The sequence below is a fragment of the Barbus barbus genome, assembly GCF_936440315.1.
Source record: "Barbus barbus genome assembly, chromosome: 37".
Lineage (NCBI taxonomy): Eukaryota > Metazoa > Chordata > Actinopteri > Cypriniformes > Cyprinidae > Barbus > Barbus barbus.
Genome location: NC_136715.1, coordinates 23,580,818 through 23,606,075, shown reverse-complemented (window position 1 = coordinate 23,606,075; position 25,258 = coordinate 23,580,818). Strand labels below are relative to the sequence as shown.

General features: G+C 36.2%; 1 protein-coding gene across 1 annotated transcript in view; it reads right to left on the bottom strand.

Moving 5' to 3' along the window:
• Positions 1-559: 559 nt before the first annotated feature.
• Positions 560-25,258, bottom strand: part of timeless (timeless circadian clock) — a 73,028-nt gene continuing 48,329 nt past the window's right edge. Inside the window, exons 15-30 of the mRNA XM_079396480.1 lie at positions 23,950-24,101; positions 23,394-23,491; positions 18,102-18,222; positions 14,212-14,413; positions 13,744-13,883; positions 13,521-13,603; positions 13,299-13,419; positions 9,812-9,894; positions 9,164-9,312; positions 8,095-8,311; positions 7,947-8,015; positions 3,600-3,718; positions 3,274-3,499; positions 2,781-2,823; positions 2,594-2,667; positions 560-1,277 (exon numbers count right to left, since the gene is read on the bottom strand). Of these exons, the coding sequence (XP_079252606.1) occupies positions 1,147-1,277; positions 2,594-2,667; positions 2,781-2,823; positions 3,274-3,499; positions 3,600-3,718; positions 7,947-8,015; positions 8,095-8,311; positions 9,164-9,312; positions 9,812-9,894; positions 13,299-13,419; positions 13,521-13,603; positions 13,744-13,883; positions 14,212-14,413; positions 18,102-18,222; positions 23,394-23,491; positions 23,950-24,101 (2,028 nt within the window). The 3' untranslated portion in view covers positions 560-1,146. The remainder of the gene's footprint in view (positions 1,278-2,593; positions 2,668-2,780; positions 2,824-3,273; positions 3,500-3,599; positions 3,719-7,946; positions 8,016-8,094; positions 8,312-9,163; positions 9,313-9,811; positions 9,895-13,298; positions 13,420-13,520; positions 13,604-13,743; positions 13,884-14,211; positions 14,414-18,101; positions 18,223-23,393; positions 23,492-23,949; positions 24,102-25,258) is intronic.

Genomic DNA, 25,258 nt, shown 5'->3' with positions numbered 1-25,258 from the left:
GTATAGATAATGCAAGTAAACACTCAGCTTTTAAGTTAAAGTCAGTTCATCACTGATTCAGTGCTGTCATTGTCCTGGTCTTTTCAGTTAAATAGTATCTGTGCAATCAAGTCGACAATATTGTCAGAAATTAAGTGTCCCCAACTAAGCAAGCTAAAGGCGACAGTTGGGGGGCCAGTTCTCCTCTGGCCAGACAAAACTGGCATGGCGTGGTTTAATTCTAGGCTGCAACACAACACACAAGATTATGTATAAATGTATACGTTTAATAGGGAGCCAGTGCAACGTTGACAGAACCAAGCTAATATGGTCATATGTAACTCTAGCTGCTGCATTTGGACCAGCTGGAGTTTGTTTATTAAGGGAGTCATCAAAGTGGGGGAATGTTGCATATGTATTGTAAAACCAAGAGTGTCCAATAGATGTCAGTGGCGCATAGTGTTAAGCAGTTCTGGAGCACTGCTGAAGGCAGAGAAAAGTCTAGAGCGCTGTGTATGGCACTTGTGTATGATGAATGCTGCTGAGATGTGTTATTATTAAAGACACCATCAAGACATAAGACTGTTTTCTGAGCCTTTATTAGTATAGAAGATATTAAAAAAATTTCTGAAATCAACGGTTGAACTTTTTAATTTTTAGAAGTTTGCTTAAGTAAATATATCTTCACATTTGTATCTTAAAGGATGTGTATGTTGGAGGATGTTTAGAAGAAACTGGGGAGGGGGGTTTTAGAAAATCTGCTTAGAAACCTGATAGTTTCATACAGTAAATTTTATTAACATACAAAAAGCACAGCCAGTTACCCCATAAGAGCAAAATTCTTCAACAATTCGTTTGGAATGTAAGAATTAAACAGTAAACACTGAGCCAAAGCCTATAGAAATGGGAGATAACAGAGCAATTATTTTTTTACTGACACTGAAGTGAGAATGCTGGTTTATCAACACTAAACCAAAAAGCGTGTAGAACAAGACGTTTGAAATTACATTTGCAAAGATTTCCCAAAATAGTAAAATACCACAAATATGGCCAAAAGTTCTTTTCCTAGGTAACTACAAAAGTTAAAAAGGTAGATTGATGACTTAGTAATAATTCACTTAAAACAAAAAAAGGCGGGGGGCATTTTATTATTGTATTATGCCTATTCTAGTTATCTTCCTCTTCATCACTTAACACTCTCTTATATCTGCGCTTAGCTGGGGCAGCAGGACTCTCGTGGTCGGAATCAATGCTTCTTTCATTGTTATTCCTGGATAAAGGTTCCACATCGGAAATATCTATAGGAGAGAAAAGAAAAAAAAGTCACCTAGATAAATATAGGAAATCACTGCACTTTCCTTCAGCATCATACACTGGTTATAAAAGATATCTACTGTTACCAATCAACCACTGCAATGAAAATGGTTCTAGATGTCTCTATTTGATATACACTTCAAAATTTCACAAATACCTTAAATGAATCATTAAATTTTGTTTAAATATAATCAAATTAAAAAATGTGAAGTCCAATCCAGTCACTGCATTATTTTTTCCACTGTAGGATACTAAGTGTATATGTTTACTATCATAAGAGCCCTGCACCCAAACACAGATAATAATCTTTAGTCCATCCCCTATCCTGAAAATTCTTGCAGAGATGGACTAAAAATGAACACCAAAAACTTACTGCCAGATTCTGGAAGACACATTCTTGAAAGAGTAGTACAAAAGGATGTGCTGCTGGTCCTTCAAGAGTCACTCAACTTATCGATCTACAAAGCCTATAAAAATCAATAATATTTTCACTACACTTCAGCTTGTGATTCTTATTAAATAAGGGCCATTTTTTGAAAGATTTTTTTTTTTATCCAAAGTCTCTGAAAACCTGATACCAAATAAGCCAGAACCGCCACTGAGTAAAAGGCTGATGTTACGATAGTAGACATTGTTCTACTGGTTTGGTTTTTGTATGTATTTCAAAGTAAAGTAATTATAGATTTTAAATGTCACTTCATTCTATTCAACACTTCTGTGCAATTCAAAGTAATATGTTACAAAGGTAATGCTCAGGTGGAGCATGTGGGTCTTGACTTTGCTTTGGGCCCCCCCAAAACGGTAAACCAACTCCTGTTAGAGAGTGCTCTACAGCCAAGAAGTCTACTTGGTCATCCCTACTCAGGATTTTCTCCAAATCTCTTCTCTTTTTGTGCTGCGATTCAATTAAATATATGCTCTGCGGGTTTAATATGCCCTTTTTTATGTGTGTGTAGGTTACGTGCATCTCAGAGTGGCTCCATACATGGTAAATGCTGCTCCACACAAACAGTTATCATTTATATACGCGGACCGTCTCAAACTCCAGTTGCTTATAATGTTCAACTGGGAACAATGCACACTATTCTATCAGATTTATAATGTGACTCATTTATAAACCTGTGCCAACACAGGAGAATACATTATCTTTCGAAATATGCTAATTGTTCATCACAACTTCAAAATAAAAGTATAATACCAGATTAATACACGCCTATGATGGAAGTAGCATGTACCTCATTTTCCTCTCATTTTGAGTTTATGGAAATGCTAGATAAGCTTTTAAGATGCTGTTCATTACCTCTTTGATCATCATCATCGTCATCATCCAACACTCTTCTTCTCTTCTTTGATATTTTCTCCTCTATATGATCACTGAAACACAAATAATCAAAATCACATTTAGTAGAAATGTAAAAAAGTCATGTTTTGCGTGAACCTTCAGAATTTTTGGTCACTTAAAGAAATGCATCGATACTGGCACTCACCTTTGTTCCACAGTATCAGAACTGCCCTCACATGATAGAGAGTCTTAAAAAGACAAAGAAAATCATTTAATTGGTAATTACCAAATAAGTAAGAACTTATACACTTAGTACTTGTACAAGCAGCAATCATGAGGCCAAGCACACCAATGCTATAACATTTGAATAAAAATAGCATTCCGGTGATGTTTGTAGAAAATTTAAAAATAGCAGTGAAATGTCTATATGGTAGAAATTGAAACCATATCAGTGCATTCGACTTAGCATGACCTCAGAAATGGGAAGGAAAAAAAAATCCTTTACGCCACTAGAGGATTTACAAGGATTTGCTACTGTGAATGCTCCAATTGTCTGTGTCCCATTCATCTTCTATGGGGTTGCCACAGACTTGAGTAAAAGAAGACAAAGAACAAACTAACAGATAATTTACACTTTCACTGCTTGGCCTCTAATAAAATGATCAACATTGGCATCACCAAAAATGTTGCATGCTTACCCTTTGATTTGGAAGAGGCATATTTCCTCTGGCGTGACAACAGCAAAGCTCTCAGTGCCTGAGCTCTCATGTCTTGATTATCATCCTCCATCTCGACAGTCAGACTGCTCTCCTTGTTTCCCTCAGAGGCCTCTTCAGCTGCAGTCTCCTCAACCAGGTCAAGAGATGCTGCTAATGACCTCAGCTGATTCACGCTCAGGCTGGAAGAAATTCTCCAGAAAGACTCCTGATAAAATGACACATTGGATGAGATGATAGCATAGTGTAGAGCATCTTCAAATAATCACTTTTATTGCAATATGGAAGCTTCTGAAGCTCAAACCAACCTGTCCATCTGCGGGTGCACGGATGCCAACTGTGCGTAGAAGTTTTTGGAAGGTCTTGTTGTCCATGGCATCCTCATTCTCCTCTGTCAGAGGAACCAGTGCCACAGGATGAGAAACACCTGGAGAAAAAGGGGTCATATTTTAAATTGAAATTTTTGCATATGTGGAAAAACTTGTAACCACGTTGCTCGCCAAGGGATTTGTGAACATTTCTCAAAACTGTAATTCGGGGGCACAGAATATTAAACATGACAAAGACAAGTATAATCATATTTATTCACACTTACAAGAGTGCTGAAGTACTACTTAATCTCAATAGCCAAATTCAAGTTGGCCAGAGAGTGGTTTATCTTTTCTGAATTTATATTTCATTTGTGTCATGGTTAAACTCCGTTTTAACAAAGCATATGGATGATCTGTGCTGGGGAAGAAAACAAACCATCAAATAGAAAATGTGTGTTTCCACAGCTTCCACTAATGCACAGCGCAGGCTTTGCCGTCTGTTTCGCAAGCAGTGATAACAAATAGACTATAATTTATAAGCATTGGTGGAATTCCTTTTCAAATTTAGCTGTTGTGTCATGTTATATGATTGTATACATTGTATAATATGGATCTCTAGAATCATTTATGGTTTGAGCTTCTTCCTGTATGATAAGCCTCACCACTTTAGGCAAACAGGCTCTATTACATTCATTTCCAATGGATTCGACATTATGTAAATATAACAAACTGAAATCATTGCACTCGTTTCTGTTTCTAGTTCTATTTTAAAAATATCTATATTAAAAATCGCATGGCATTACTCGTCAAGGGTAGGGGTATAATCCTGGCCAAATTCCTTCCTTCGCTAGATTTTTCAATTTGAGCTTTCGGGAATCTTAAAAATATATTATCGTTATTGGTCAACCTTTACTTCACAGCAGTTACTGAAATGGGAAATCAATTACTTAAAAGGGAGTCTAAAAACTTTTGGCTATATAGTTAATACTATCATTACAATTTTTTTGGGGGGAAATTTCCACTTTTTTTAAATCAGAAGAGATTACATTGCTGTATTGTTTATTGTAAGTTTAATCAGTCACACTCCAATTCTCGCCATTAACAAACCATTAACTATGACTTTTGCCTCTAACTCCTAATTCACTGCTTATTAATTGTTAGTAAGGTAGTTGTTAAGTTTAGGTATTGGGTAGGATTAGGGATATAGAATGTTCATGCAGAATGAGCTTTATAAGTAGTAATAAACAATGAATATGTTGATAATAGGCATGCTAATAAACAGCTAGTTAATAGAGAGAATTGGTCCTTATACTAAAGTGTTACCATTTTAATCTGTTTTGCTTTAGGAGTGGATGACATGTACTTATGAAAACATTTTTATATTTGAAAATGACAAAAATTGTTTTAGGATTGAAATCTAATGTCCCAGGCCCAAGCACAGGAAGTGTGTAGTTCTGAAAGTGCATGTAGTAAACCTTTAAGCACTCTTCCTAGGAGATTCATGTGATCAAAATCAAACTCGATGCTGAACAGATTTTTGAATCTGAAATTGTTGCACAACAGAAAGGAGAGATTTATGGTGAAAAAAGGAAACAGGAAGTGTCTCATCTTCTGTGTGCACTGAGTGATTTAGATCAAACTTGAGTGATATGCATAATCAAGGAGGTTAAACATATAGATGTGATTATTGTGAGTCACAGTAATAGCACCACCAACTGAAAGCAGGAAATGTTCCATTTACAAAAGGCTTTGAAATCATATTCTTATATATTTCGGATTCACTTCATGACATGACTGATGTAAAACTGTAAAATGATTTTTTTATATCATAAATAGACTTGCCATAGTAACACCAAAAACTTAAGATATACAAAGACTGTGCACTCATTTTACTTATGAATGGGAGAAAACAATGTACAATATGGTGGAATAGTCCCGCCTTCTAAATAAAAGAGCCAATGGCTAAGTCGTCACATTACTGCAGCTGCCATTGATAGCTCTGGCTGATACAGAAGCACAGTGTTCTGAGATGCATGCTTCATTAACTGGTCCTGCATAAAAAAAAAACAGGCTTTTTAAAATGCTATTTGAGCATTAGAAACAACTTCTATGAGACAGTTGTTGCCAGATTTCATTGGTGAATTATAAAATGAAATTGAATCGTAAGCTTGGTGAACAGCTTCGGATAATTTAATGTTTCACCATTCAACAAAATAGGAGCTGTACTTGAAGCTGACTGAAATAGCAGCCAAAAAGGCCTTTCAAAGATGGCCTCCGAGTGTAATTATTTGGTTACGCATTAAACTAACTCTTTTTGGGTGTTTTTGTGGCTCACAATTAGGCTGACAATTAGGCATAAGCTTAAAAAAATGGGCATGGAGGAGGGTCTGTAGCACCACCTTTTGACTAAAGTGCATTAATTTTTCCTACAGTCACCAATACATATATTGTATGTTTTTTTTTTTTTTTTAAATCAAGCTGCACAACTTTCAAAATTATAGTCATTAGCTCCACCCAACCAGGAGACAGACAAATGCAACAATCCAATTTTGAAGCGTGAATCATGATAAAAGTGTAATATGCGCATAAAGGTAGAAATGCACCATTAATCGTTAAAGATTTCAATTCATATACCCACGTGATCTTATTCCTAAATGACAATTTGTCACCTTTATTTTATATAGCGCTTTTAACAATACAGATTGTGTCAAAGCACTTAACAGTATCAAATTGGAGGATAGAGTGTCAGTAATGTATAATAAGATTAAACACTCAATTTTCAGTTAAAGGCATTTCATTATTGAATTCAGTGATGTCATTGTCTAGCTCAGTTTAGTTTAAATAGTATCTGTGAAATCAAAGTGACGATAAATCGCTAGAAATCAAGTGTCCCCAACTGAGCAAGCCAGAGGCAACAGCGGCAAGGAACCAAAACTCCCTCTGTGACAGAATGGAGTAAAAAACCTTGAGAGAAACCAGGCTCAGTCGGGGGGCCAGTTCTCCTCTGGCCAGGATATTATTGTTTATTTATTGTTTAATAAAAATTTTAAAATGTATAAATGTATTATATTTCTATTTTTATATTGTTGCAATTTCTAACAATAATGGTATTATGTAGTTAGGTATTTTATTATATTTTTTGTTATTTTGTTTTTAAAGTATCTGGCTAAATGACAAAGAATTGTAAACCTTTCCTCCGAAAGTTCAATTCCTTACTGGCTTGTGTGGATGTTGTGGGTTTTGTAGATATATTAGGTCAATCTCATGTCACATGACACTGCCTCTGAAGCAAGACAATGATGCCTGCTTTTATGTTATCACACCACTGGCCCTACCCTACTGGTCTAGACCTCAACAGTGTGAGCATTTTACTCACGTTTGTGAATAAAAATAGATGTGTGTGAACTGTAAAATATATTTAGGAGCATGTGTTTGAATAAAAATTTATGAAATTTGAGGTCATAAATTATAAATTGTATAAGAAACATCTTAATTATAATTTTAAGAGGTCTTAAAAAAAAACAAGGAATACGATACAGACAAATGCGATTTTTTAAATATTAAAGGCTATGATTTAATTAAATAATGTGAGCGCAGCACCTTTCAAAGTAAAAATGTGGCTCTGTTCTACAGGCTCATGGTTTTAGAGTACAATCAGTAAATATGCATTTATGCCCATGCTTGTGAGCTACTGATAATGAATTATGACAATGTTTGCTTTGTGATGTTTAAATTGTAATATGATGTAGTAGAGGGTTGAAAGAGTGCATAGAAAATAAAATGTTGGTTATTTGACAGCTGCACAAAAGGCAGAGTTTGAAAAAAACAAAACAAAAAAACTAACAAAATAAAGAACATTGGAATACTAAAAAATAAAAAAGGTTCTTTCTCTCTAACTACCGATTCAGAGAATTACATAAATACTTCTGAAAACGAACACTTCATTATTCATACACTTGTTTTTGCTCATGCAGACCGTAAAAAATGCTTTGCGGACACATGTTGAGTACTGCACATACATTATATTTGTGGAGATCTGTGAATCCTATCACAGATTCATAGTATTCACAGATCCGCACAATTATATCTATGGTTTGAGAGTGTACAGAAGGATTACTCACATGTCCCTCAAAGCATTATTTCACGTAATTCTCTGAATCACTAGAGTTAGAGAGAGAAAGAACACTTTATTTCTAGTATTTCAGTACGTTCTTTGAGGTTCTCTTAAATGTAAGAAAAAAAAAATATTTTTATAATAATTTAAAATTTGTTTGTGACACAGGGTATATGTGAATTGCAAGAAGTAATGGAAAGGCTTTAATCACTAATGTTTTATGTACTCACCATCCTCCTCGCGGTCATCAGCAGTTCTGTTAAGGGAATTCTGCAGCCACAGGACAGGACCAGACAGACCTGTTAACGCACAAAATATTAGGAATTATCTCAGCCTTCACTTAGAAAGAATCTCAAAACTATGCCTGATGGTACCTACCTTGTTGCTGTAAAGTCTGGACCATGTTTCTCAGACTATGAATTTTCTCCAAAGCATTGTCTCTACTCATGCTCTTTTGTCCTTCTTTGGCTGAGTTGCCAACATGCTCCTCATAGTCTTGTTCATCTTCATCTTGATCAGATTTATCCTCTTCTTCCTCTACGTCCAGTTCCTTCTCCTGTGACTCTTCAGTCAAATCAAAGAACTCATCCTCTGTCTGACATGTATAAACACACACAAATATAAATGTACAGTGCCCTCCAAACGTATTGGAACAGTAAAGACAAAATTGCTCTGTTGGCTGTGGAGTTAAGACATTTACAAATATGATTATCAACAGGCTTTCTTGTAGCTCAAATAGTAGAGCATGACGCTAGCAACGCCAATGTCATGGGTTCGATTCCCATGGAAAGCAAGAGCTGATAAAATGTAAAAACTGTAACTTGAATGCAATGTAAGTTGCTTTGGATAAAAGCGTCTGCTAAATGCGTAAATGTAAATGTGATTAAAAGATGAATATGAGACAAAACTACAGAATGTCACATTTTATTATTGAGTGATTCAACACACAGATGTTTTACCAGCTAAGAAGTTCAGCACTTTTAGAGTTTCATCCCCCTATCTAATGTGAGCATAAGTATTAACGGGGATAGACATTTTATTGCTAAGATAAGACTAGGGCCTCCAACCACCTGCAAGGGCTCTCAGGACACTGCAAGTATCTATGGTCTATGAACTAAATGCTAATTAAATGACCACCTTGCAAAATTGTAAAATTCACAGGCAAACAATTACTCCCATTGGGTGCTTGGTGGGTGTTAATTTTCAAATGGCAATAATTTTCCTGGTTCAGGCACATTTCTTTTAGTTCAGAATAAATCTAATTATTACCATTGTACTTCCTGTACAACATAGTGCATCAATTTTGCATTACACCAATAAGGTGTAATGCAATAAAATATGCAAGTCATGAAAAGAAAAAAAAAAAAATCTTAATTTTAGGATGAAATGTGGCTGCCCTATCCCAGCTTTATGTTGCACCATAGAACTTATATGTTGATGGACGCACCATTCCAGTAGTCCTCCCAGGAGCACTGCGTTTTCTCTTCTTGTAAAGATCTCTGCGATTGGACACTAGACCCATGCTGAGGATCTTGTCAACTATTCGTGCCCTTGAACGCTTGGCTGTGATCCGCTTTAGAATATTTCCAAGCACATCTATGGAAATAACAGAAAACAGAAATAAAGGACTTTGCAGGCATAGCAACAGGTGTTAAGAGAGAGTTAGAAGTCTTATTTCTTTTTCTTCTTATTATTATTATTATTATTTGTACTTATGTTGAAGGGACAGTTTTATAAAGCCAGAGAGCAATTACACTGATTTCATGAATTTCTTTTAAAAGATTTTATGAACCTTAACTGTTCAAAACATGCTTCATTTCAAAATGGACATCACTGAAATTAGTGATAAATTCAGATTTTTCTCTAATAATCAAAGGTTAGTTCAGGAACAACTGTATGATTTAGTGAGTTAGTTTGTGAAAGACTTACTAGTTTTTAAAAGACTGCTCACAGTCATTTATTTTTATCTCATTTAATTTTGGTTATTATAGTAAGAGCAATGAAATCAACAACAAAAAAATCATAATAGCATTTTTACTTGATTATGAAATAACTGTCATATAATATAATTAAAATATATTTAATTTAGACTAACCATCACCGTCTCTAAACTCCTCAAAGAGCACCTGGAGTTCTTGTTCCTGTTCTTCAGTCCAGAGCACGATAAGAGTTCCTTTCCTGATCAATTGAGAGGGGGAAAAAAAAGACAGTTTCTCCTAAACCAGAAAGTGATTATATAATGCAAGAAATTACTCATATAAAGTAACGCCAATCACATAAAGCAAAGCATAATTAAATACAATTCTGAATTGCCATTTTTTGTAGTTACAATGCCACCTAGCATCTGCAATTGATGACACTGTTCAGAATGTGTACCAAGTTTAATGAAGTTTGTATGCTGCACTCAAGATATAGGCCAACTGGTCATTATGACAAAAAAAAAAAAAAAAAATCCCAATAAAAATAGGCAGCGGCTATTTGCACTAAGTGTAAATAGCGATAGACACTATTTACACTAAGTGCAAATAGCAATGGATTCTATTTACACCAAGTGAAAATAGCAGTATTTTTTAACGATATGCTATTTACACTAAGTGCAAATAGCAATAGATTCTATTTACACTATGTTAAAATAGCAAGATTTTCTGCTATTTATACTAATTGCAAATAGTGGCAATTATCTGCACCTCAGTATTGTAGTACATTATAAAACAGTACGCAATAACGTACTGAGTGTAAATTATAATTTTAATTCAAATTTATTAAATGGATGCCACCTTATTGGGACAATAAAGCCCACCCTACAACTACCCTAACCCTACCCGATACTTTATTTTCAACTTTTTGATTATTTCCTTCATTTTAATTGAAAATAAATGCCTTTCTGATGCGATATGAGATTTGAAAAGGGAGAAAAAAACCTTTGGCAAAAGGTGGGCTCGAACTCGGGTCGATCACGTCAAAAAGCATGCGCCTTACCATCTACGCCACTGAAACTGATGTTGAAGTAACTTCTTTTTTTATTGTTGACTAACGCAGTCACACGTTAGTGGGCGGAGTTAGTGTAAATAGCCTTTGCCAACAAGATGGGCTATTTGCACTTAATGTAAATAGACACTCCGATAAAAATAACCCAATATATGCTAACTTATTAAAAGCCACATACAACCTAGCTATCAGATGCTAAAATTCTATTAACTGGTGGGCATTCTAGCTGATTTATTTGTTTGATATTTCACATGAGTGTTAGAACTTGTTTTCATCACAGAAAACATGTAAAACTTAATTTCACCCCTTTTTAAGCACCCATTCTATCAAGCTTCATTGAAGTAATAGTTCACCCAAAAATGGAAATTTGCTGTTAATTTACTCACCTTCAGGTCATCCACGATTTAGGTGGCTTTCTCTCTTTAATAGAACATTGAAAATGCTTTTTAGATGAATCCATGGTCCTTGGTGATTCATAAAATGCAAGTTAATAAGTTCTGTCACTTTGAGAGTCAGAAAAGCAGGCACAGGAAATACAATATTAATCCCTGTAGTTCTTGACAATATAAATTGAGGTCTTATGAAACAATCAGTCAGTGCAAGAGAATGAACAATTTACAACATTAATACCTGTGATCCATAGTCTGAGGCTAATGGTCCTGGAGCTCAAGTTTTCCGTCAAATAATGACAAATGTGCGAACAGATGCTAGTTTATACGTTTCAGTTTCTTGCAGAGACTGATCATTTTGCTTCATAAGATCTCAGAGATTAACTTTGTATTTCCTGTATCTGCATTTTTGATTCAAAGTGAGAGAACCCAGTGACTTGTATGTTATGAATCACCAAGGACCATGGATTCAGCTAAAAACCATCGTTAACCTTCTTTCCTCCATCTTGAAAGAAAATCACCTCCATCTTGTCTGGCTTGAAGGGGAGTAAATTAATAGAAAATTTTAATTTTTGGGTGAACTATTGTTTTAAGCTTTAATTTTGTGACTGGCAGATATAGTAATAGAGTTTCTTCATTACTTTATGAAAATGCAATTCATGGTTTAATTACATTATAAATAATTTTTATTGAAATCCTACTATGTGTGCTAGGTGTAATACATAATTTGAATTCACCTTTTTGGGGCAAAAAGAAAGCTTTTACCATAACCACTAGCCAAGTTAAAGCTGAAGTTTGCAGCAAAACTGGACTAGAATTAGGGATGTAACGGTATGAAAATTTCTCATCACGATTATAGTGACCAAAATTATCACGGTTATCAGTATTATCACGGTATTGTTAAAATGTGCTGGAGATGTTCAAAAAGTACCGATACATAAATCACTTCAAGTTTCATACTTAAAAATCAACAAACAGCTAATAAAATGACTTTTTGTTTGCATAATCACTAAAGCAATAACATTACCAATGAGGTCTGGATTTTAAATGACAATTTGACTGACACCAGTTTAATAGCATGTTCAAATAAAGCTTTGAAAAAGTTTCATATAAAGCTAAACCTCACATTTCAGCCTTTAATGAAAAGAGTTAAGTCAAAATGATAATTGATTAATAAGGGGAAGGGGAGAGGGGAAGTGGTGTGTGGCCATGTATGGTGACCCATACTCAGAATTTGTGCTCTGCATTTAACCCATCCAAGTGTACACACAGTAGTGAACATACACCCGGAGCAGTGGGGTGCTGCGGTGCCCGGGGAGCAGTTGGGGGTTCGGTGCCTTGCTCAAGGGTCTCACCTCAGTCGTGGTATTGAGGGTGGAGAGAGTGTTGGTTATTCACTCCTCCACCTACAATCCCTGTCGGACCTGAGACTCAAACCCACAATCTTCAGGTTACAAGTCCAACTCTCTATCCACTTATCTGCTCCATAAATAATTCTATATAGCTTATCTGAATTGTTTAAATGTGTAGAATCCACATAAGCTTGTTTTTCTTCAACCGGTTAAAATTTACAGTAGGCCATGCAAATTTGGTCCGTTTTTTGGCCAGACAGAAACTGCACACAGAATGTAAATAAGTGTCTGTGTAAATCCACTCTCTGACAGCAGGTGGCGCTTTATACGGAAAAGCTGAATTACAGCTGATTCCCGTGAACTCCGCGGTGAATAATTAATTCACTGATCTATTAATTTGTATAATTCCCTCAGCACTCTTTTAAAACCTCCCAGCTTTTCCGCCCTGTTTTCACTCAGAATGAAACTAACTACTCTGCTGCCGTGCGCTCGTGACACTGTTACACTCTGCTTTATGCTGGACAGTATTTATTTATCGTGAGTTGTTCAAATCGTGGTAATCGAATACGGTTTTAATGATAATTAAAATATGAAACGGTAATACTAACCGTGGGGAATTTTATCATGATTTATCGTCAAACCGGTAATCGTTACATCCCTAACTAGAATAGTAAAAATAATGAAACAAACTAACAAATTCTTACGTAAAAATAAGGGCTTTGTTAAGTTTCAGTTGAATTTAAATATATTACAGAGAAGAAAAAGAGGGAGAGAGAAAGGGGATGCAGCAAAATGTCTCTACTTTGCTACCAGACTTTACTTTCCAACTACAGGTTTTACAAAAGAATCATACCTTTCTTTCTTTAAATCCTTCACACTGTCCACTAAACCCATGGACACCATGCGAGACACCACATCACGTCTAGTGTGGCTGCTGCTCAGCAAAGGTAATATCGTCTCAACAATATCTGGCACTTAAGAACAAAAAGAACCAAAACAACAACAAAGATCATTTAGGAGACTGGTCAACACTCAAAAACCAAACAACAGACACTGTGAATGACTGGAACTCCACCTCCAGAGTCCTTGTATTCTTCATACAATCGCTGAAGCTGTTCCTCTTCCTCAGGAGTCCACTTGCCTTTTTTCTTGCCTTCCCTAATAAATAAATAAATAAATAAATAAATAAATATGAACATGTGAATAAAACATATCATTAACTTTTGAGCACTGTAGTGAACTTCAAAGATATGAGCTCTCAACAACCTCAAAATAAAGGTCAAAGCACGTGCAATTACCCGTCTTTATTATATCCCTCCGTCATTTCTCTTACAGCACCTACATTCTTCCAGAACAGCAGCTCCACAAACGCTTTGTCGTTTTTAGTAGCAAATACAAAGAACCGGTTCAGAACATATTTTGCAAATGTAACAAGCTCCTGTAAAGACAAAAAAACAAAACAAAAAAACAAAACAAACCCCCCCCCAAAAAAGAACGAGTTGTTAATCAAAAACAAAATTTAATATTAACTGATTACAAATTGTAACATTTTGATATGCAGAGGTGTGAGATTAAAAGCTTTCTTCAAAAAGCTCTTCTTTAAAAGCTTTGAAAGACTTTTTCAAGCATCTAAAAAAACCAATGACCTTGGCATCATTAGAGCTATGTTTTACCAGTCAAGCTACAGGCACTACATGGTTACAAAAGATGCAGAACGAACTACACTATAATAATGGAATATTAAATGGAAAGCATCAATGTGTTACCTGATAGGTGGTCGCCGCTGGGTCTCCCAAGATCTTATTAAACAGGGAAAAGATGGACAACTGATAGAGTAATTCCTCCATCTTTAGATCCACAGCTAGTCTATGCAGCATGCGTGTGATGCAGTGATTGGTGTGAACAGAGTTTTGGGAGTACGAGCGCAGCAGGATAATGTATGGACGCACAACATTTGGACTGGCAAACCTGTGAATCAAAAATTTTACTTGTAGTGTGTTACTGAACATATTTGAACATAAAACAAAAGAAACATTTATGTAGCCTTACTTCAAATCAATATAAAATGCAATTAGGAACAGTATGCCTACATTCTGATAACAGTTGTTTCTGATTATTACAAAATAAACAGTAAATTATCAGTAGTGGCCATTGCATTCCAGAAATCAACATTTGCTCAGTAGTAGAAACTCTGCCTACGCTTGTGCCTGTTAGTTTTTATTCTATATTAGCCCTTGTTGCTTTTGTGCAATAGATGAATAACAATTTACTTGTTTTAGATATTTTATGTTTAGATATTTCTATTTTTCGGGAGTCCCATGAATAATTTTATCCTCCCCCATCCCACGCACACACAGCAGTAACGTATAGAGACCTCGACTTGTATACTCTAATTACTATTTTGAAAATTATAACGCGTTAAATTACTCCTTCACTAAAACAAGTTATCAAAATACAGTAACACATTACTAATGCGCTACTGCTCAACACTGTTAACAAGACAGCTAAATTGGCCGATTTTTTTTAATTATCACCATTGCCAATAAATTTTCCCTGAATGACCAATTTGAGAAAAGACAAATTTCATACCAAAACTCTGACCATGTGACTACCTAACAGAGACAAAACATGTATAGACTAAAAAGGCTGCATTGGGACTTTACTGCGGGCGGGAATGGGCAGTCAACAAAATGTGGTGTGAGTCCCGCCATCCCATGATTTGTATCATACCAAGAATGGAGTTACATAAACAGGTGTTTACACAGTGTTTGGTCGTACATGATTACAGTTACTTGCCCACCATGGCACAGCCCCCCACTGTTGTTTTTCTTTTTAGACAGAAATAATTTAATTCAGCTGGAAAACGTTACACAAACTGAACGCGTCTGCTCTGCTCCATACAGCCAGGGCTGCCAAGTCTGCATGACTAGGGCTAGGTATCGAGTTCGATACTTTTTAGGCACCGACCGAATTGCCTCGATACCACAGAGTATCGAAAAACGTCTTGTCGTTCGGTACCAAATTTCGATACCTAAGGGGTTAATCTCATCACCGTCAGTGAGCCAATAATCCTGCAGCACTAGGTGTGTTTGACTAGAAGCGGTGCTGCGCTGATAGATCAGTGTTTTACCTCCGCGAGAGCGATTATAAAGCGTACGGAGCAGTCCGCTCTCTATATCGCGCGGTTTGTTTATTATACACAGACTGAAGCTCGCGTAACGCTCGCGGTCATTTCAGCGTCTGCCGCCTCACTACATGAGGACATAAACACATGAACAACATCTCCAGACCTGCTCTGAGACTCACTTCATGAGCATTTTACCGTTTGATTCGAGTAAAACTAACTCATATCACAATACGTCACGACTTTATAGCTACACACAGAACTGTAAAGGTATTCCAGGCAACCCGTCAAAATAAAAGTTCGGTTTAAGCTGGAAGACACTGCGGCAGAAATATATTAATATTGTTCAGCAGACAGTACATACTGCTACTACTAGGCTACTATTAAAATTATTAAAACTTTTTTTTTTTTTAGATAAAAAAAAAATATTAAATTAATGTTTTATGTCTTCATTTGAAAACCAGATACAGAACACAGAATTTCTGAGGAAAAATAAAACATTTCATAAGGCTATTTTAAGTTGTTTTTATGCATTCAAATAATTAGACATACTACACCAGAATTTAATAACAATAAAACATATGGTGAAAGAAAATAAAACACCCACTTATGAAAGTGGATAAAGATTTAAAATTTCTTGAAGTCTTTACCAACCTAGAAATGATGATTCTGTCTGAGCTATGTGTTTTAAAATGAACACGCACTAATGTAAACGTAGCCTAACAGATGTAAACTGAAAACTATTTGAACTTTATTAAAATTATTTATTTATTTATTGTGTTGGATATATTTTGTTCCTTTGTGCATTGGCTCAGGAGATGAGGCTTTGAGTCTGTATAAATATCAACAAGCTAAAAAAAATATTTTTTTGAGTTAATGTAATCTTATTAAAACTGATTTCATAAAACTGGTATCGAAAAAAGTATCGTTCAGGAACCGGTATCGAACTCAAGGTATCGGTATCGAAAATTTTTGAACGATACCCAGCCCTATGCATGACAAAACCGGCCAGTCAAAAACAGCCCAAAGTAGCGCAATTACCAAATGCGGATCTTGAGCTCTGCAGATCCTGAGCTCATCGACAAATATCTTGTAAGATGTGCTCACTTTACACGATCACTTTGCACGATCGTAAAATTTAAAATTAAAGTGGACAGTGCACACAAAAACACACAGGAGTGTTTAAAAGTGGTTGACTACAAGCGGGTACAGATATGAATTGGTACTAATGGTACTATAAAAAGATCCACCCCCCCCCCACAAACACATTCTCATTGGATCTACACAAATCTCGTAGGTGACCTATTTTGATCTCAAGAAAATGAGTTTTGACCGAAAGGTGAGGAGTTTGCATCCACGAGAGGAGGAGCAAGACTCAAGCAGGGAATCTACAGGGGACACACCTAGGAAACCAATCCGGAAAACCAAAATCAAATTGCCAAAAGCCAACAAAAAAGCAGGAATAAGCTTTGACCAGAGCCTACACACAACTCGCCAAGAGGTAGTACAACTGCCAAACTGATCTTTGGATACATTGTGGCAGTTCTCCAAATCTCCATTTGCCTTCTTTGTAGACAGAGGAAGACCCTCTCAAACAGAGTGGGAGACGGGAAAGGGAAATTCTGCAGCTGCTAAAGGATTGTCACCTCCTCTGGAAAGCATGGAGGAAGGACAGGGACCACAAAAAGGAGGGCTTGAAGAACCTGTGAGGTCAAATTAAAGCTACACCCACAAAGCTGAGGCAAGCTGAAAGGATCAGGAAATAGAAACTGGAAAGAAAAAGCAAGGAAAAAGAAAAAGCTTCTGTGACACTTTTAAGTACTGGAGGAGAACAACGGGATGCTGCACACCACTAAAGGGCTCCTTACGTCTCTCATGTCGGAGGAACCAAGTTGTCAAAGACACTAAAAGGAAAGGAATGAAAGAAAAGGTCGTGACGTGTGGCCAGTTGGGGGTTTGGTGCCTTGCTCAAGGGCACCTCAGTCATGGTATTGAGGGTGGAGAGAGCGCTGGTTATTCACTCCCCCTACCTACAATCCCTGCCTGACCTGAGACTCAAACCCGCGACCTTTGAGTTACGAGTCCGACTCTCTAACCATTAGGCCACGACTTCCCAAGATCTGGCAGAGAAGGCAGAGCAAGAGAACTTCTGGCTCTGGCTTCAGAGAAAGGATAAGACGTGGGGGAGAGAAGGTTCCTAGAGCTGGCTGCAGGGGCGGTTGGGAGATGTCCCTGCTGCTGCTCCACCACCCGGAGATGTTCTGGGATTAAAGGAGCGAAACATCAAGGATGGGTGGGCTCCTAGGTGACGACTCAGCAGCCAGCCTAAACTGCACCGTCGGAGGTTTGTCAGGCAGAAATGCCTTGCAGGTATTCCTACATGTGCTTACAACCAGCTTGGAGGAGATAGACCAATTGTGTGTTGTTGTTAAACCGTCCAGAAAATTTTATACTGTACTATAAATTTTTCATTCTAGAATTAAAATTAACTCCATTTACATCTACTTTAAGTAGAAATAATTCTCCACGCACCTCTTAATGAAATCCAAGAAGTTGAACTCCGTCTCAGACACAGCAACAGACTCCAACTCTTCCTCTTCCTCCAACTCAACTCCATCCTCTTCCTCAAGAGCAGAATCTAAAGGAATCGACTCTATACATCAAGAAAACAAATTCAATACATCACCATACCTCTCCAGTATTGGGTAAAACCGTAAAGTGTAGTATTGTTTGTAATGATATCAAGTGTTATTGTTAGAGTACCGACATTTCAGGAGTCGGCACCAATACAAGTAAAACACCAGTAACCAGGATTATCAATATAAATTGTGACACTTCAGTAAAAACTACTGATACTGGAAAATAGGACTGCAAAATAACGTTATACCGTTTTATGATAATTTTTGTCAAAACAAAACATGATTATTAAAAATCACAATTGACTTGGTTGTGTGCTGTTTTTTCAGAGACAAAGAAAACAGACTCGCTGTACTATTTCAATTTGAGCAAAATATCTCAGAACATATATGTGACCCTGGACCACAAAACCATTCATACGGGGTACATTTTTGGAAACTATGATTTATACATCATCGGAAAGCTGAATAAGCTTTCAATTGATGTATGGTTTGTTAGGATAATACAATATTTGACCGAGATACAACTATTTGAAAATCTGGAATCTGAGGGTGCAAAAAAAAAAAAAAAAAAAATCTAAACATTAAGAAAATCGCATTTGCGCAAAGTTTTGATATACAGTGCCCTCCAAAAGTATTGGAACAGTAAAGACAAAATAGCTCTGTTGGCTGTGGAGTCAAGGCATTTGCAAATATGATTAAAAGATGAATATGAGAAAAAAGCCATTTCAACACATACATGTTTTACCAAATAAAAAAAACAGCACTTTTAGAGTTCATCCCACTCATTGAGGGGAGCATAAATATTGGGACAGTTGAACATAAGGCAGATATAAAAGATTAAACGCTATTATTTAGTTGCAGATCCCTTGCGCACAATCACTGCAGTGAGTCTGTGACCCATAAACATCACCAGACTCTTGGTCTCATCCTTTGAAATACTTTTCCCAGCCTTTAATGCAGCAATCCCAATTGTTGCTTGTTTTGGGGAGTTTCTGCCTTTACTCTCCTCTCGAGCTGGTGAAATTCATGTTCAATCAGATTTAAATCTGGAGATTGACTTGGGTAATCTAAGACCTTCCATTTCTTTGCCCTTATAAATTCCTTGACTGAACTGGCAGGGTGTTTTGGGTCATTGTCCTGATGCAATAAGAAGCACTTCCCAATGAATCTGGTGGCATTTTCTTGAATATTGGTAGTCAAGTTGGTTTTGTACCCTTCCAAATTCATTCTGCTACTGTCATCATACATTAAGTCATCAGTAAAGTTGAGAGGGCGTGTTCCAGAGACAGCCATGCATGCCCATGCCATGACACCACCTCCACCATGCTTTAAAGATGAGGCTGTATGCTTGGGATCATTGCAGTTCCCATTTTTTCTCCACATTTTTGCTTTCTCATCACTTAGATAAATGTTCATCTTTGTCTCATCGGTCCATAAACCGTTCCAAAACTCTTCTGGCTCACCTTTGTGCTTTTTTGCAAACTCTAATCTTGCCTTTCTATTGTTGGTGCTGGTCAGAGGTTTGCATCTTGCTGTGTAGCATCTGTAATTCTGTGTCAGTCTCCTGAGGACAGTAGATTGTCAGAGCATCACCCAGCTTTCTGGGAGTTGTTGGTGATTTTACAGACACGTCTTTTAGGATTCACTCAAGCTTTTATGATTTGTCTGTCATCAACTACTGTTGTTTTCTCAGCCGATCAGGTAGTTGTTGGTTGCTGGTGTCGATGGTGGTTTCCAAACTCTTGATTTCTCCATGCCCTTTGTTTTTGCTATAGTTCTAATTGTCTTCCTCTTCTCTTTTAGCATCCAAATTGCTTGCTTTTCTCTCAAAATCAGCTCCCTCGTCTTCATCCTGGTTTGTGTGTGTCATCATTGAATGCAAGATTCAGAATACAGAAGTAATGGATATAACTGATACGACACATTTCCTGCTTTTAATATCTGAAGAATTAATGCAACAGGACACAGCTGATCACTTAGAAAGACCTGTGAGGCAACTGTTCCAATACTTATGCTCGCATCAGATAGAGGGATAAAACTCTAAATGTGTTGAATCACTCAATAATAAAATGTGACATTTTGTAGTTTTGTCTCATTCATATTTTAATCATATTTGTAAATGTCTTGACTCCACAGCCAACAGAGCAATTTTGTCTTTGTTCCAATACTTTTTGAGGGCACTGTATTTATGGTAGGAAATTTACAAAATATCTTCATGGAACATGATCTTTACTTAATATCCTAATGATTTTTGGCACAAAAGAAAAATAGATAATTTTGACCCATACAATATATTGTTGGCTATTGCTACAAATATACCCATGCTACTTATGACTGGTTTTGAGGTCCAGGGTCACATATAGAGATCGCTAAACACCAAATTACATGTTTGGATGTTTTAACCTTTCAGGCAGCAGTTCAAGAAGCAGACAGATCACAAAGTCCTACAAATTAACTTCTGACAATAAATGTCAGCCACTATGGTAAAAAATAAATAAATAAATAAAACACTACTTGATTATATAAGAATCACAGTGCAAAAAGGTGGTCTCTGGGAACCCAGTGAAAATACTGCAAATACTGTGGCAACTTTAACATTTGAAAGGATATTAATGGCAAAGTTATTTCTTTCCTTATTCAAACAGATTTTTTTCTTCATGAATATATGGTTGACCTGAAAAATGAAAGCTATATCATACACTTGGAAAGTTATGAGCTATATCATGCTCGTAGACACTAGGGTGTGACAATACACTTAGCTCACGAGATGAGACAAAATACAGATACTTGGTTCACTAGAAGACATTATTTTTATACTATTTTTAAGAAATTTATTGACAAAATATTTACTTTTAATTACAAAAAGTAAAACAATGCAGTTGTATTTTGAAATATTTAAACTAATCTAGGGCTGTAACTAACGATTATTTTGGTAATCAAGTAATCTACTGATTATTTTGACAATTGAGTAATTGATATTTTAAGTAACAGAGACCCAAGTAAAAACCAGGCATTAGTATGACTATTTATAAATAAACTAACGATGAGGCAATAATAATTGGCTTAAATAAAATATAAAAACCAAGTACATGGTTTTATTGAACAACACTGTTAAAATACATAATGTGCCTATACATAATAAGAACATAACCAACTTAAGTGCATTATGTATTATAACAAATGCAGAGGGTGCCAACGGTCTGGTAACGTTTCAGGTGATTAAACAATGTTTAAATGCATTTAATTCTAATATTTGGCCACATGCAAACTCAGAAACCTTTATTTTGAAATTGCGATGTAAATGGCACATGGCATAAATAGATTGATGTCTTCTCCTGTGATGGCAAAGGTTTATAAATGATTTACATTACAAATCTAGTGAGATAATGAACACTGTTTTCCCAGATGAACATTAAGCAACTCAAATTCACAGCATATGCAGAGGAAGAGTTTAGCCCCTTTCACACATACAGTCTTTACTGGTAAATTACTGGTAAGTTACCATTAAGAGATCATGTGTGAACAGGACCTTTTAAAAAATCCTGGTAAATTTGTTCTGGCAAACATATTCTAATGGAGATTATGTGATTACTCTGAGCTGTTTACAAAGCTCCGCTGCTTTTTAATTAGTTTTTCTATGTAAATATGTGCTAAATGGACATCTTTGACTATTGCGCCTAGCAGCTTTTTGTCACGCTGCTCCATTCATCAGGGCTGCGACTCTGCAATGAGATACTGTTATGCGCATCTCAGGTTTATAAGAGCAAAAAATTCTGAATGGCTAGTAATGTTAGTTTGGTTGAGAGTGAAAGCTGTGCTCCTTTCATTCCATTGGTATGCGTACTCATGGACTCGTGATATCAACAAGTATTTTAAATGTAGGATTATTTTTCTCCACGGCTAAACGCTGCACACCGGAGATCCAGCACGGATATGTATGAAACTAATAAAACTAAATTAAACAATAAAAAAAAAAAATTCTTTAATCATTTCATTTCATAAACATTTTCATTAATCAGGGAGCTTTACTTTCACAAAAAAAAAAGCCATCTTCGGAAGCGGAGCTGCGTGGAGTGTTACAAAAAATGCACGCACACCACCACGCGAAATGAGGTCGCGCACACTCAAAGCGAACTTGCGGATGCGTCAAGTATAAATCAGCCTTTAAAATGGCATTTGTTTTGTAATACTGGGTTGACTAAAATAGGAAGAAAAATTAATTTTAAGGTTTACATTTTTTCTTCAAGACTTATTAAACTGTCTGCTAGGAAAAATAAACAAAACTAGAATCAAATCTAGGCATAAATTAAATCAAAATTTGATTCAAAATTGAGAAAAAATTGGATCAAATAGTGACCTCAACAATCGATATTAATCAAATCGGGAGGTACCAAAAGATTCCCAGCCCTAATTTGTGGCTAAAATATATTTTTGTCTGCATGTCATGAGTGGGGCTCCGTACTAAAAGTAACAAAATAAAGAATGAACATTATTCAGCATTTAAAGGGATCATGAACTGCAATAAATATTCAGTACATATCAAACGATCTGTAATAACAAAGCAATAGCGATTATGTAATAAAAACAGTTATTCACACTTGTTCACATAAGCCGTTTTTAGACTAGTTTTGAGTTCTGAAACTTGCAAGATGTTTTTATAGTACAATGACCTATGTCAAAAGATCAAGGGAATTTTGGTTTCGCAATTCATGATCCCTTTAAAAATAGCCTTGGCTATTTGGCTATTTGAGTACGCTTGTCAGGTAAGATGCATTCAGTATTCTGAACTGTAGCACTCAGCAAGTAGCAATAGTAGGCAACAACAACTGAAATGTTGGTAGGTGCGTTTATGCAAAAGGAATGACACACTGCATTGAGGGTATATATTTGATCTATTTACATATCCCCTGGGAGTCAAACCCATGATCTTGGCACTGCCAGTGCCATGCTCTAGTTTAAGAACTACAACAATACTATAAGGTTTAATAAAATACACTACTCCACCAAACCTGATAGTATCGTTGTTGAACAACACTAGAAAAGTAGAGCATCGAGTATTTTTAATGATGTTGCCAGAAACAGCAGTATACTGCAGTCTTCTCTGTAATGGTCTTGGGTAAAGAAATATAATGTAACGTGGTATGTGAAGGCATCAGGTACAGTAATATGTGTAGTGTGAGCTTACTTGGGAGTTTAGTGAAAAGTATCTGCTTCAGAAGTTCTAGTTCCTCCTCAGGTTCCACCTCAACAGATCCAAATGCATCTCCTTCAGGCCACACTGCCCTGTTTCAAAGCAACAGTTTTGGAAGAGAATAAGTAACATTGTTTCTTTCTACAATTCAAAAAACATATTATATTATTATATATAGGGGTGGGACTCTTTTGGCACCTCTTAACCGTTCTGATTAAGATTCTCAGAATCGCAATCAGATACAAAAACAATGAATCTGATGAATATAAATACCCGTGTACTTATGTTGAGGTTAACTATATGAAAATGTTAATTATATTAATAATTTAATGGCAGATCTATTCTGAACATTTTAAGGTATAATAAGGATAAAGGACATCTTTCGGAGTCCAGGTGAATCCATCAATTCATTAAAAATCTGACAGCTTCATTCACTTTTTCCTGTGTGGAGAACAGGCATGCTGTAATGAAGCTCTGCCAAAGTTAGGCATTTAAAATATGAGGAGAAACATAAAAATACACTGTGTGTGTTTTGGTGTGGTTGCCTTACCGTGCAGCACGTAGTAAACTCAAAGCTTCAGGTCCTGCGTGAGACATTATACAGTCCTGAATCCTGACCAGTGCTTCTGTTCTCTGCTCATCCACTGGAGTCTCAGATGTGGCATCAAAGGGCACAGCACCCTCAGTCAAACTCTCTGACAACTGCAAGCCAACATGAAAAACATCACAACTAACAATCCTCTACAAGTGCTCCAAATTGAAGCATGGACTTTCATTTGAAATGGTGAGTCTGTTTTTAACAGCAAAGCCAACATCAAGTGCACATTTTGTTGGCCTCTCAACATTCCACTCCTCATTTCCTGTAGACTGGGGTGTTCAACATTATTTATTTTGAAATAAATAAACTCCCACACAGACCAGCTAACTGTTCTTGGGTAGCGATAGTGTCTCACTTTCATCTGTCATCTCCAACGACATGATTTTGCTATTTTACTTATTCCTTAATTCATTTTTCGGTCACAAATTAAGGTCCAATTCTCACTCTTAACTATTAACTACAACTTTTGCCTCAAACTGCCAATTTGCTGTTTATTAATAGTTAGTAACGTAGTTAAGTTTAGGTGTGGGGGTAAGATTGAGGGATCTAAAATATGGCCATGCAGAATAAGGCATTAATATGCTTCATAAGTATTAATAAACAGTCAAATGTATTATTACAGTAGTTAATTAACTAGTATTATTACTAGTTAATGTAAGAATTGGTCCCTAAACTAAAGTGTTACCCACTTTTCAGTTAAATCATGGAAACAAACTAATAAAAATGCTCATATTTTAACCAAAAAGGAGGAATGACCAATGATTTCTTAATTCATAGACACATAATTGGCGTGGTGATAGCGCAGTGGATAAGACGCATGCCTTTGGTGTGAGAGACCCGGGTTCGAATCCACTGTGAGACACCAATGTGTCCCTGAGCAAGACACTAGTTGCTCCAGAGGCGTGCGACCTCTGACATAAATAGCAATTGTAAGTCGCTTTGGATAAAAGCGTCAGCTAAATGAATAAATGTAAATAATTGCATATATTATCTGTAACGGAGCAACTACTCAAAAAAAACTCCCACCTTATTCACAAGTGTGTATACACACACATTCGTTTTTTTAACCTTGCTGCAATTTTAATGCATTTGGAGAGATGCAAATGAGCACATGTTAGGTAATTTTCATAAAACACAGACAAACCAATTCCTTATAAGGGGGTTTTCAACATGAAGTGCGGTAATAAATTTGCTACGTAAGAGTGTATAAGTGCTAAAGGTGTCAGTGTTGTGCTGTATCAATGGTGTCATGAATTCACAA